The sequence below is a fragment of the Callospermophilus lateralis genome, chromosome 4, assembly GCF_048772815.1.
Source record: "Callospermophilus lateralis isolate mCalLat2 chromosome 4, mCalLat2.hap1, whole genome shotgun sequence".
NCBI lineage: Eukaryota > Metazoa > Chordata > Mammalia > Rodentia > Sciuridae > Callospermophilus > Callospermophilus lateralis.
Window position 1 is genome coordinate 163,442,876 of NC_135308.1, and position 12,972 is coordinate 163,455,847.

The 12,972-nt window shown below is 54.2% G+C and overlaps 1 protein-coding gene across 2 annotated transcripts in view; it reads left to right on the forward strand.

Annotated features, from left to right (window-relative positions):
* The first annotated feature begins 9,935 nt into the window (after positions 1-9,935).
* The window catches only part of Fbln1 (fibulin 1), a 69,795-nt gene continuing 66,758 nt past the window's right edge, over positions 9,936-12,972 (forward strand). For both annotated transcript variants that reach the window (XM_076853383.2, XM_076853384.1), the window contains exon 1: positions 9,936-10,083. In XM_076853383.2, coding sequence (XP_076709498.1) covers positions 10,005-10,083 — 79 coding nt within the window. In that variant the 5' untranslated portion in view covers positions 9,936-10,004. The remainder of the gene's footprint in view (positions 10,084-12,972) is intronic.

Consider the following 12,972-nt stretch of genomic DNA (forward strand, 5'->3'; position numbering starts at 1 on the left):
GATGCAGCAGTGGGGAGCAAAGACAGGCGGAGGGGCATCATACCCTGAGTTCATCTGTGAGGGGTCCTGGTGTCAGTTCAAGCCCAGGTCAGGGAAGCGGGGCTTGGGGGTGTCCGTAAGGCTCACAGCTATCATAGATTTTCCTATTAGATGAGTCAATGCGAAGGTTCTTTTTTTTTTTTTTTTTTTGGTGCTGGGATTGAACCCAGACCCTTGTGCGTACAAGGCAAGCTCTGTACCAACTGAGCTATACCCCAGCCCCAACATGGAGATTCTTGAGTCCTCTGGAAAAACACTATCAGGAAACTCTCTGCGCTGACAATTTAGCTTAACAAGCTTGTTTGTGCAGGTCCCAGGGGCTCCCCCGTACCTGTAGCTAGAACCCCGGGGAGGCTTTGGGCCTTTAATTGGAACCATGTGTCCTTCCAGCAAGCAGCAGGTGACCAGGCCAACTTAGAGAGGGCCGCTCATTAGAGCAAGCGTGCCCTTTGACCCCTTCATCTGACTTCTGGGAACACATCCCAAAGAAATAACCCCAAATATGGACAAATAAATGGTCTTCACAGTATTTCTTAAAACAGCAAAGGAACTGAATCAACCCAAACGTCCAACAGAGGGACCAACTGGTGTTCCTCGCAGCTGACGGCGTCTGTCGCCCGCTGCGCAGGGACAGCCAGGGAGGCTCTGAGACCATGGGGTGTTTGTGACAGAATGTTAATTAAAGAAATCAGGTTGCAGAGCTCTGCACCCTGCGACGAGCTGAGTAAACTATGCACGTGGAATACTGGAAACAGCCTGGCCTGCTCCCTGTGCCCGGGGACGGGACTGTGGACGAGGGGCAGTTTCTGCCTCCATGTTCCCGGTTTTAGGCAATGTGGTCATGGTTGAAAGCACATTATAAATTTTTTAAAAGGGAAAACCAAAGAACCAGTGGCAAGTTTTCTGGGGCAGAGAGAGGACTTCTGCCTTGGGAAAAAAACGGCCCTGCAGACGCACAGGCACCGCCTGCTCTAGATTTCTTCTTCTTTAGTGGAATAGTAATACACGTGCGGTACGAAAAGTGTTCTGTGCAGAAAGACACAGATGCCATTATCCTAATGAGCTGCCAACATTTCAGCCATGTTTACATGTATTTTACTGATTAATTTTTATATATTTACTTATTTAGGTACCAGGGATTTAGCCCAGGGGTGCTTTACCACTGAGCCACGTCCTCAGCCCTTTTTACTTTTTGTGTTTTTGAGACAGGTCTCTCTCAGTTGCTTAGGGCCTTGCTAAGTTGCTGAGGCTGGCTTTGAATTTGCCATCCTCTTGCCTCAGCCTCACAAGGCAGTGGGATCACAGGCCTGCAACACCACATCCGGCTTTACATGTATTTTAACAAAGCCTAGCATGTAACAGATTTAAAGTTCTGCTTTCACTTCTATCTTGTTTAAAAACCAAGTATCTTGGTTGCAACCATCTTCCTATTTACAAATGTAGTTACTCCATATTCAGCAGTGCGGGGCGGGGGGGCACAATGTATTTACTTATCTGTTTCTCTAACACATTCATTATCAAGATTCTACTTATGATTATATTTCTATTATAAATCTCATGACAATAAATATGGTTATATATAATGTTCCTATGGTTGTACACAGTGAACAGGTAAAGTCTTAGAGCTTTCCTTTATGTCAGCAACAACAAATTAGAAAACATGATGAAAAATATTCCACCCAGAAGGACAACAGAAATATAAAGTGCTTAGAACTAAAGACGCAGGCTACGTCTGGGGTGGGAGCCAGACTCAGCCTGCAGAGCTCTGGGCTTGATTATTCCCAGCACCAAAACAATAAAAACGTAGGTGCCCACATATGGATGAACCCGGAAGACTTTATGCTAAGGGGGAAAGGCAGACACAGAACAAAGACACGCACGGTCTCACTTATACGTGGAATCTTAAAAAAAAAAGAAAAAGAAAAGAGGAATGTATAGAATAAAATGGGAGACAACAGGGCAGGAGTGGGAGGAAGTGGGGGATTTAGATCATAGAATACCAAGCTGCAAGGTACACCAGAAGCTGGGACTTCCGACTCCAGGGAAGAAGGAAAAGGAACCAGCCAGGGAGAGCAAACACGCACCCAGGCAGAACCTGGGGCTCCAGCTGAAGGAGACAGGCTGCTCCCCAAATGAGTGGGAGGAGGCCTGGGCTGAGTCTCTGGGGGAGGCTGACATCCAGTAACTTTCCACTGGCCCAGGGTCATGTTTCCAAAAGATATTTCTTCTCGTCCGAGACTCAGATGATCTTGTGATTAGGGTCAACTTGTCCCAGTAGCTGCTGAGTTACTCTTGCAGGGTCCTGCCTGTGGTACTGAATGGGACTGTGGGATGCAGACCCCTCCCCTGGACTGTCCAGTACCCACACACACCGTTTTCTCTGTGTGAACTGCCCACCGCTGATCTCGACGCAGCTATCATGCAGGTTCACAGTTATTAATCCACAGAGGCAACCAAGATCACACCCAGTTATTACCTCCGAGACGGTGACATTGGGACCATAGTTTTGTGTCCACTCTGTAGGGGATGTCCGCTCCTCCTCTGGTTCTGTGGCAATCCCAGTGAGAAAGACAGACGTCCGCGATGACGCGTGCCCTGCTCCACAGCCTGCGCTGGCGGGAAGGTAGAGCCCGAGTTCCTGCTCGGAGTGGCCAACACAGAGGAAGGCAGAGCTGGGCTGGGGTGGGGCTCAGTGGAGCACTTGCCTGGCAAGTGCGAGGCACTGGGTTCGTTCTCAGCACCACGTATTAATAATAATAATAAAAAAGTTCCATTGACAACTAAAATATTTTTATATATATATATATATATATATATATATATATATATATATATATATATTTTTTTTTTTTTTTTTTTTTTTTTTTAGGCAAATCTGCACCCAAACAGAAGCCAGATGAAAGGACTGTCCCAGCCTCCAGGGCAGGGCCCCGGGCATCAGGGTTGGTTCCTCTGAGAAGGCAGGCAATTGAGGTTGTCCCATGTTGTCCCAAGGAAAGGCACACAAACTTCCTTTCTGCTTCCTTGTTTTGTGTTGTTACCCCAGAAGAACATTCACTCTCTCCAGCTCTACTTGACCGCTGTGGGGACAGCCCGAGGACCATGCCCCTCTCCCTGACATGAGGCTCCTCAGGCTTTCTGTTTTCTGGGCCTTTGTTCGGGTGCCCCCCCCCCCGGGACTGTTTCAACATACAAATAAGTGATGGTGTTTTATTGGAACTTGCCCATGTTCTTCTTCTGATCCATGGAGGGTTCAGGTTCTCTAATATCCTGGAACGTGTGCCCCCTTCCCTCCTGGTTCCAACGCCTGTGACAGTGTCCCCAGTCCCAGCGTGGTGGCTGTCCCTCCCTCTCTCTGCCTCTGCACTGGTCTGCCTGGGCTGCTGTAGCATGCACGGCAGACGGGGTGGCTTTATGCTCACAGTGCTGGGGGCCAGAAGTCTAAGATCAAGGTGTCGTGTCAGCAGGGTTGGCTCCTCAAGAGTCTTCTCTGTCCTCACAAGGTCCCCCTCGGTGTACGTCTGTGTCCTAATCTTTGCTTTTCACAAGGACAGCAGTCCTGTTGGATTAGAGCCCACCCTGACATAAGGTCTTTAAAGACTCTGTCTCCAAATACAATCACACTCTGAGGTATGGGGGCTGGGACTTCAGCATATGAACTTGGAGGCACAGTGCCACCCACAACTCCAGGCAGCCACTTGGCACTGTGCTAAGTGGGCACTATGGGGTAGCACTGTTACAGGACCGGGGCCTTCTGGGAAACTGAGGCAGCATAAGGACCCCCCCCCCCCGTCAAACCCCAATTCTTGCAGCCTAATCGGAAAGATTTCAGACATGCCACTTAGAGCAACAGGAATGCGTTTACTAGAGGGGATGGGAAGGGGGTGAAGGGGACACTCTCACAGGAGAGAGTGGGTCCTCTCAGAGAGAAGAGCAACAAGGTGCTTCTCCTGTGCTCCACTTTATTGGGGATCCCAGAGAAGTTTCCAGAGAGTCTACCTCTTGATGTCTGCCTGACAGCAGGAGGACATCAGACTCTCCAGTCCCCACTGCCATGACAACTCTAGGTCACTTTGGCCCATGTTGACAGGTTCTAACTGGAATCTTTTCTTACAGAATTTACGGTCAGGGAGAATTCTTCTTATCTCCCTGAATTCCAGTTCAGAGTGACTTGGGTTCTTCTTATCAACATTATTTGAAGGCCTGAATTTCTCCTGCAGGTGACGGGTGGCTTGCTGAGGAATGTGACACATCCTGTCCTCTTAAGCCTCTTAAGTCCTTAAAACAGGGCTGCACGTAAATTGCTTCTTGAAATGAAAGTAGGTGGGGTCAGCACAGTGGATGCAGTTACAGAATTGTTCCCCTAACCTCAGGTTCCCATCACTTGCATTCGTCTGTCCCCCGTCAGTGACACAGCTGGGGACCCAGACCTGCCTGGTTTACATCCTGGCTCTGGTCTCTGGGAAGCTGGTGGTCCCCTGGTGATGCTGCCCCCCTAGCTGTGAAGTGGGAGCCACTTCTGTGGGCTGACCATCACTGGGCGCTAGACCCATGGAAACTAACCCCTGGACGGAAGAGTAAGATGGCCCAGGCAGGGCCCAGCGGGCAGAGGATTCCTGCCGGATTCCTAAGCCCTCTTCCCCCTCAGCCCCTCCTGTGGTGGCCCTGCCCTCTCTCATCCCCTCCCCAGGCCATGCCTGTCTTGCTGAGCTGCACCCACTAATTTTACCCAACACGGTCCATCCTCAGACCTGGACGCTGCCTGCTCCTCCCTCATCTGGGATGTCTGTCACCCACCTAGGCCCTTCCCCGCCCCCTGGCCTGGACCTGCTCCAGCCCCACTCACCCCCAAGATGGCTCCAGTGCCGGCATCCGGTTACCTCCTCTAGGAAGCCTTCTTTGATTACTTCTTCCTCCTCAGACATCCTCCTGTCCCTGCCTGCCCTGGTGGCAGGGGGTTGTCACTGATGTGGAGGAACCCCTGAAAGCAAGGGCAAGTCTGAGGTGCCAGCGTGGGCCCATGGCAGAGCAGCCACCCATGCCCACTTATTGTGAGAATGGGACGCACTCGGAGAGCCTCGGAGGGCCGTCCGGTGTAGGTGGCACAGCACAAGGTGTCGGGGTCTGAGAAGGGAGCAGCTGCTTGGAGGTTTGGGGAGCACGGTGGTTCTCCATATCTTATGTGTGTGGAATAATTTGGGGTTTCTCATTTCCAACAGCCCACTGGACAGCCTGGTATTCTCCCACATTTTGGGGCCTGGTCACAGGTTTGCCCAGGACCTTCCCAGTGAAGAAAATCCTTAGTGGAGGAGGGACTCAAAGGGACAGTAAGTGGACCGCAGCCCAGGCCAGCTCCCAACTGGCAGAAGGCAGAGACTGGGCAGCCACACTAGGTCTGCCACCTCCTCAGCTATAAAATGCAGAGAAGAGAGGCCATCTCAGTGGTGGCCATGACGTCACCTGGGTCTCTTTCTTAACACTGTGTGTTGCCAGCTGCTAGGAAGCCACTCTCTGCATTCACGCCCTCAGCAAGTGGCTCAGGAAGCCAGGCCCACGGCAAAGATGGCAGACACAGGCTGTGCCTCAGGGAGCCCAGGGATGAGGGGGCAGAGCAAAAGCCCGCACATGAACAGAAAGGAGGGACGGTGGGGGCTGCAGCAGAGGGCCACAGGGAGGTGGTGCAGGGCAGAGAGGGGACATCCAGGCCCAAGGCCTTGGTCAGCATGAGCAGCAGCAGCACTCTCAACAGTGCATCTTGGCTGAGACCCGAAGGACAGGAAGGAGCTAGCTGCTTAGACAGAACTAGACGACGGCCTTGGAGAGGGCTTAAGGACCTGGCAGGCCCAGGGCTCTCGCAGCTCCTGGCTCGAGCCTGTCTGGAACTGCTGTCTGCTCTGTCTAAGCAAAGAGGAGGGAAGGGAGGCTGGTGCTTTGAGCTCTAGGGATCAGCGAAGGCCAGGACGCTGTGGCCAGTTAGTGAGGGGTTAGCAAGGTGCACAAGGGTCAAGGGCCCAGGTGTGCCTGGAAGGGCGGGGGCAGCGCAGTGGCTGCTCTCAGAAACCTGGAGGAAGGAATGCAGCTTCAGGCACAAAGACTGGGGTGCAAAGGTCACAGGAGGCTGGGCCGGGCATTTGTCTATTAACTTGGGAACAACAGCCGTGAGCGCCAGCCATGATCTTTCAAACAGATGGAGAACTGTTTGTGATGGGGAAGAGTGCCGGACTGTCACTGTGGACATAATGCATGACTTCCTGCTTGCAGCAGATTTCCAGGGTGTGTGTGTGTCATCTTGCCCAAAACCCTGGGTCAGAGGCTGGGGCCTCCGCCCCTTCTACCCCACAGGAAACCTGTCCAAAGATCAGTCTCTCCCTCTTTCTCTGCAAACTGCAAGCAAATGTGCTGCTTATCAAGTTTCTTGACTCTTACATAAAGACCCAGGAGGAAAATGATCAGAATTTTGTGCCAGAAACACGCTGGTCTCCCCTGATAACACGGTGCGCTTTCTTTGGTCAGGAGCCACAGCAATGCTCATAATGGGATGTTTGCCTTGGTTGCCAAGAAAGTCAGGTCAAGTTTAGGTGTAGTAATTACATCACCCGAGGTTTCTGGCACAACGATTCCCCTGTTGATTGTTCCCTAAACAAATTAAATCACATTTTTAAGAAATTAAGAATAAAAATTTCCCCCATCAAATGAGGCATCCACTTTCATTTAGTTCCTTCTGGTCCTTAGCCACATGGATACAGCTTGTGCGTCGTCATGATTGCACACTCACCCTTCATGTGGGCTCTATTTTCATGTGCAGTTAGTTCACTAATACCATATTGCTGCTTTGGCCTCCTGTCCTGCCTTTTCAACAATAGCATGATATTCGGTTGAGTCACTGAATACTGATCTATAGTAGTTGAATCCAACCCTATGGACCATACATGAGCTAGCACTGGACACTGCCTTTTCCTAGATTTTCCTGTTATACATAATCATGCCATTATATAAATGAGTAACAGTTGTGAACAAGTCACACAAAAACAGAAATGGTCCATTAGCACTAGAGAAGTCAGCCATTGCTCCTGATAAAAGACACATTGAAACAAGACAGCCTGTGGCCCACTTTAAACACAGTGTTACTCAATCTGGGGGCAGGGGAGGGACCCGGGGCTTCTTTGCCTGTTGGCCTGAAAGTGAATTTGTCCATTTCTGGCTGAAATGACCCTGAAAGAGTCATTCCACTCTTTCAGGGCACCCATGTTAGGAGCCACTGAGATACAGCCTGTTCTGGTCACACAGGTTTCACTGCAAAGTAATTTCTAAGCCCACAATTTTTTTTTTAATTTTTAATTTTTTGTAGTGCTGAAGATGGAACCCAGGGCTTCAAGCATGATGGGCAAGCACTCATCCTGAGCCCACCCCAACTCAAACCCTGCAAAATTTAAATGACAAAACTGTCGTGTGATAGGAGATTCAACTCTGGCACTGTCCATTCTTTAGGTATTCAACAAGGTGTTCCAGTGTGGGGGGGTACACTTCGATGTTCAGTGAGAAACAGGAAACTGGATGCAAAGTCACCTCCAGAGGAGCCCGGGGCTGGGAGTCAGAGGACAGGAATGAGCTACCTACTCCTCCTGTCCCTGTCTATACCCCCATTCCCTCTGCAGCCACCTACAGCCTGGTCATTCCTTCCCCATCCTCAGAAAGGGTGATGCTGGGGCACCTGCTCTGGCTCCGGCAGGAATTCTCAGGCCCAGCCTCACTGGCTCTGATGGGCAGTGAGGGCTGCCATCCCGGGCTCTACTGGGCAGCCCCAGCCAGACTCCCTCTCTGAACCCTTCCTCCCACCTCTCTGCCTATTTCTTCCAGTCTCTTGTCTGGGGGGCCCAGGACCTCCTGCCCCATGGACCTCTTCCCCATCAGCCACCCTCTCTTAGCCCTCTAGATTCTACATACCCTTATTCTCCCATGGCTTAAAAAAGATCAAAGAATACCAAAGTACTACAGAGTCCCAGTCTGCCCAGCTCAGGGGCCCCTCTGTCCATGCACATGCTTAGGTGCCTGGCATCATCTCCAGTAAGAACATACCAGATCCCCTTTGAGGCTGCCCAGGGTCTCTGGTGCCTCCATGCCTTTGCAGAGGCTCTCCCCTCTCCCTTCCCACCCAACAGTTTAGCTTTTAACAGCAATTCCCATGTCGGCTGTCCGGGAGGTCTCTGTAACCAAGCAGGCAGTTAGTGGCAGGTGCCCTTCATGAGCTTTCCTGGGTTCTCTGCAAACCTCAAGTGTGTGAGGCATCTTGTGGGAAAATGCCTTTTGTCTCTTTGGTTTTGACTTTTTAAATTTAACATTCAGAAAAGGGCAGCTGGGTGTGGTGGTGCCCATTGGTGGTCTCAGCTACTTGGGAGGCTGAAGCAGGAGGACCATTTGAACCCAGGAATTCCAGACCAGCCTGGGCAACATCGTGAGACCCCATCTTAAGAAAAAAGGGCGGGCGGGAGGCTGAGGCAGGAGAATGGCAAGTTCAGAGCCAGCCTCAGCAACTTAGCAAGGCCCTAAGCAACTTAGCCAGGCCCTGTCTCAAAATAAAAAGGGCTGGAGATGTGGCTCAGTGGCTAAGTGCCTCTGGGTTCCATCCCTGGTAGAAAAAGAAGAAAGGAAGGAAGGAAGGAAGGAAGGAAGGAAGGGAGGGAGGGAGGGAGGGAGGAAAGAAATGGGTGGGGGCACATTTTGTAAGTGAGCAGATCATTGTCAAAATTTCAGACTGAACCCAACCTTGTATCCAGAACCCAGGCTAAGAAGCCAGCCCCTCATGCTTCCTCTAGTTCCTAACCCACTCTAGTGATCAGCAGTCCCCTGATTTCTGGCCTGTGCTTGTTCTTCCTATAAATGGAACCACGTGTCAGTGCTGCTCTGTGGCTGGCCCTGCTGCTCCGACTGCGATCACCCTGTGGAGCTGTGCTCCTTTGCTTTTTAGAGTGCACCGTGCTCCATGCCCCGGGTGTGGACACTGGGGGTGGATCAACTCTGCTGCGCTGCTGTGACCAGGCTGTCACTCCCACTCGGGGGCTCTGTTGAACAGTGCCACTGTGACCGGCCCAGGACATGACTGTTTGCTAGTGTGCACGTGTGTTTCTGCTGGAAAGAGCCCCGGAGCAGAACTGCAGAACCCTGGAATCCATACATTCAGCTAAACGGAGTTCCTGTGGTTCTCCTCCCAGGGCCCCAAATCTTTACCTGTTTGTTTGTTTTTGGTTTTTTGTTTTGTTTTGTGTGTGTGTGTGTGTGTGTGTGTGTGTGTGTTTTTAAAGAAATCTATTTGTTTCAGGTAGACCATCTCATTCTCAGTAACCACTGGATGGTCGCAGCTAAGAATTAAGCACAAATCGGCTCCCACAGGCCCTGCAAGGGCTGCCCCATGGCTTCTCAGCCTCAAAAACTCTCCTCTCCGTAGGGTTTCGGGGTCCAGCTGGGACAGGCGAGGGAGCTGCAGCGATGCGCGCCAGCCGGGCGCCCCAGGCGGGAAATGAGCAGACCCGGGGAGCCCTGGCTGCCTACGTCCGGGCGCGGGTCCTCTCCGCGGGCCCGGCGCCCTAGCCCTGATCCTGAGCCCGCCGGCAGCGAGTGGAGGGGGATCGGGTTTCGCGGTGGCCGAGGCTGGGGGCCTGGGGCGAGTCCGCCCGGAAGGGCCCCCTTCTGCGCGCCCCTGCAGGGGGGCCAGGGCCCCGCGCCGCCCGCAGCCGTGGCAGCGCGCCCCCGCGGCCGGGGTGCCGGAGGGAGGGTCCCGGGGCCGCGCGGGGGCGGCGGGAGGGAGGACGCGCGGCCCCGCCTCCTCCCGGGCGGGATAATTGAACGGCGCGGCCCGGCCCAGCGTTGGCTGCCCAGGCTCGGCGGATCGTGGAGCCGCTGCCGCCCGCCGGTGAGCCCGGAGCCGCCGCGCCTTTGTCCGCCGCCGCCCGCCCGCGCCCGCCGGCCCCATGGAGCGCGCCGCGCCGCTGCGCCCCGTCCCGCTGCCGCTGCTGTTGCTGGGCGGCCTCTCGCTGCTGGCGGCCCGAGGTAGGGCGCCCCGGGCCCACGGTCCCCTTTGTGGGGTCCCCGTCCCCGTTCCCTGTCCGCGCTCCTTGGAAGTTCTGCAGCTGCCAGGACTCAGAGCCGCGTGCGCAGCCCAGCGCTTCGCATCCGGGGCGGTCATCGTGCAGTCTCCAGAGCCACTGGCCGGGACGTCCCCTCCCTTCTCTCTCCTGGTCAGCCCTAACACATTCCTCGCTTAGGGGTCTTGTCTTAAAGATGGGACCCTACTCTCACGTCCCTCTTCCTCCAGCGCGCCCTGTCACCCACCCTCCTACCCCAGTCCTGGCACATAGACTCAGCTGCGAAGACCCCCAACCTGGTCCTTGGGGGTGGGGAACACTTTGCCCCGAAGCCCCTTGTGTGTCTTTTCCCACTGCCCCAGCCCCACCCCAGGTGGGGGCTGTTGTACCATCTTGCTGAGGAGCAAACTGAGGGGTGGGAGCAGTAATGTGTCCAAGAGACAGTTGGTTTGGGGGTAGGGAAGTGGACAGGAAGAAATCAGAAAGTAAGGGCGAAGCTGGAGGACTTCAAGGTGGTGGTCCTCCTTGGGATCTGGCCATCTCTTCCCTTCCTGCCCCCCCCCCCCCCCCCCCCCCCCCCCCCCCCCCCCCCCCCCCCCCGGACACAGGACCCAAGGCAGTGCTTCTGCCAGACTTCGTGTTCAGCTGGGACAGGGGACAGGCCACTTTCAAACCTACCACCCTGTGGCAAGGTGGGAGGGGGGTCCTCTAGCAAATCTGTGGCCCAGAACCTCCTCTCCCAGCCCTGGGACCAACAGTGCAGGGACAGTACCACCCACGCAGTGCCTTTCTCTCTCCAGATCCTCCAGGCCTGGTGTGGTGGGGGTGGCAGTCCCAGTGCCTATGGATCACAGCAGCTGCTGGGCGGGAGAGCCATGACCTTTGACCTCTCTGCTGGCCCGTGGCTTCTCAGGGCCATTAGCCAGGCCCTGCACAGCTGGGGTCTTTGTTTCTCCAGGTGCCCAGGTCCAGACCACCCCTGGAATCTCAGATTCTTTATCCCTGGTTTAGTTTAGTTTCTTTTGAATTCTCTGATCACTACCCTCCTCCTTGGTCAAAAGGTCACTTGTCCCAGATAATGCCTGCAGGGGATTTAAGAGGAGGCTGCAGGAGGGGGACAAGGAGGGGGGTTGGCTCTGCAGAGGCTCTGGCTCGGTTACTGCTGCAGGCCTCTGGGGATTCTGCTTGTTCTGGACACTGGCTCCATACTGGGCATCCCTGGGTCCCTCTGCAGGTTGGAGACTATGGGGAGGCCAGGGCTCAATGTTGGTGTGTCCCCCGACTCCCAGGAGCTCCTGGAGGACTTGGAGAAGATGGTGCTTGGGGAGGAGCTGGAGGCAGCGTTGGTAGAACATTCTGGGCAGGGTGACATTTGTGTCACTGTTAGGCAGGGTAAAGATCCAGAGAGGGCCTTGGAGCTGTCAGGCAGGCAGCACAAGGCCACAGAGACGCTGCTACAGATCCAGAGAGAAGATGTAGTCAACTCTCAGGAATCCAGGAGCCCCGAGTCCTCCCTCATTGACCTCCCCCTGTGCTTTTGGAGAAAACTTTCCCCTTGCATGTTTGGCTTTGAGCTCCCAGAACTGGCCAGCCCGGAGGCCCTCACTACCTCACTGATCCGTCTTCATAGACAAGCTCCCAACCTGAAGGGTTTAAAAAGTTTGGGTGAGCAGAGCTGTGCTGTCCTGTGGCCCTAGCTGTTTCTTGCAGGCAGAACCCTCTTTGAGTTTGGAAACAGTTTGATGTGGTCTGGGAAGACGGGGTCAGAAGGTGCCCAGGTCCTTCCTGCAGCCTGGTAGGACTGTGGGTAGCACCACCATGGGCCCCATCCTGGAAAAGAGTGAGCCCTTTTGCTAATCTGCTGGAGTTCACTCGGTATCGGGTCATGTAGAAGGGCCCTGATCTTTCTTGGGGCAGATGTGAGATGAGGGCCTGTCTGTCCTGCGTCTGTCTGTCCTGTCCAGCTGCACCGAGCCCTGGTGTGTGAACGATGGGGGAGGAGGCGGGTGTTGGGAAAAACAGTTGTGTTTTCTCTGAGGCTTTCTTGGCCTCTGACTGCAACAGGGCAGAGTTTCCCACTGATTAAAAGAAAGCGTGTTGGGAGGAGAACAAAGGCTGGAGGACCTGGCTCAGGACCATGTGGCGCGCACTGGGCTCCTGGAAATTTCCCAGTTGGGAGGGGGGCCGAGCGCTTGATGCTAGAAGATGAGCCTGGGGTGCTCTGGGTGGGGGTGGCCCTGGGACCTCTCCTGGTTCTGCCCGAGGCCCCCCATCTTGGGCTGCATGCCCTGTCCTTGCTGGACCAGCCTGGGACAGCTCACTCATCTTCAGGTCCCAGCAGGGTACACGGGGCTCAAGGGACTGGAAACCAGTCTGTCTCTCTTCAGAAAGACTCATGGATGGCTTGGAGCGTTTTCTCATCTATAAAATGAAGATAAGAGAAGCCTCCTTCTTAGGTGGCTTTGAAGATGAAGGGGAGAACCCAGGACAGAGCCACATTGGTCTCTGTTATTATTAGCTGTCGTTGGTGTTGACCCTTTGCCCTGAATGTTCTGCTAATACCAGCTCTCCAGCCTGGAGCCGGGAAGCAGCCCTGCAGGGCCACGGCTGAGCGGTGCTGACCCCAGCAAAGGCAGCCACCCACCCCTTCTCTCAACCTCTGGAAAAGCTCTGGGGCTGGATACTGCTGTAGGTCTGGGGGTTTGGCAGGAAGGAGAGAAACCCTGCCCTCCTGGGAGCCCTGTTGACAGAAAGCCCTCTGGCAGTCCGGAAGCCTTCCTGGAGGAGGAGACCTTGACTGAGTCTGTGGGCAGGGCTGGGAGGATGGCTCTGGAAGCCTGCAAGTTATCGGGAG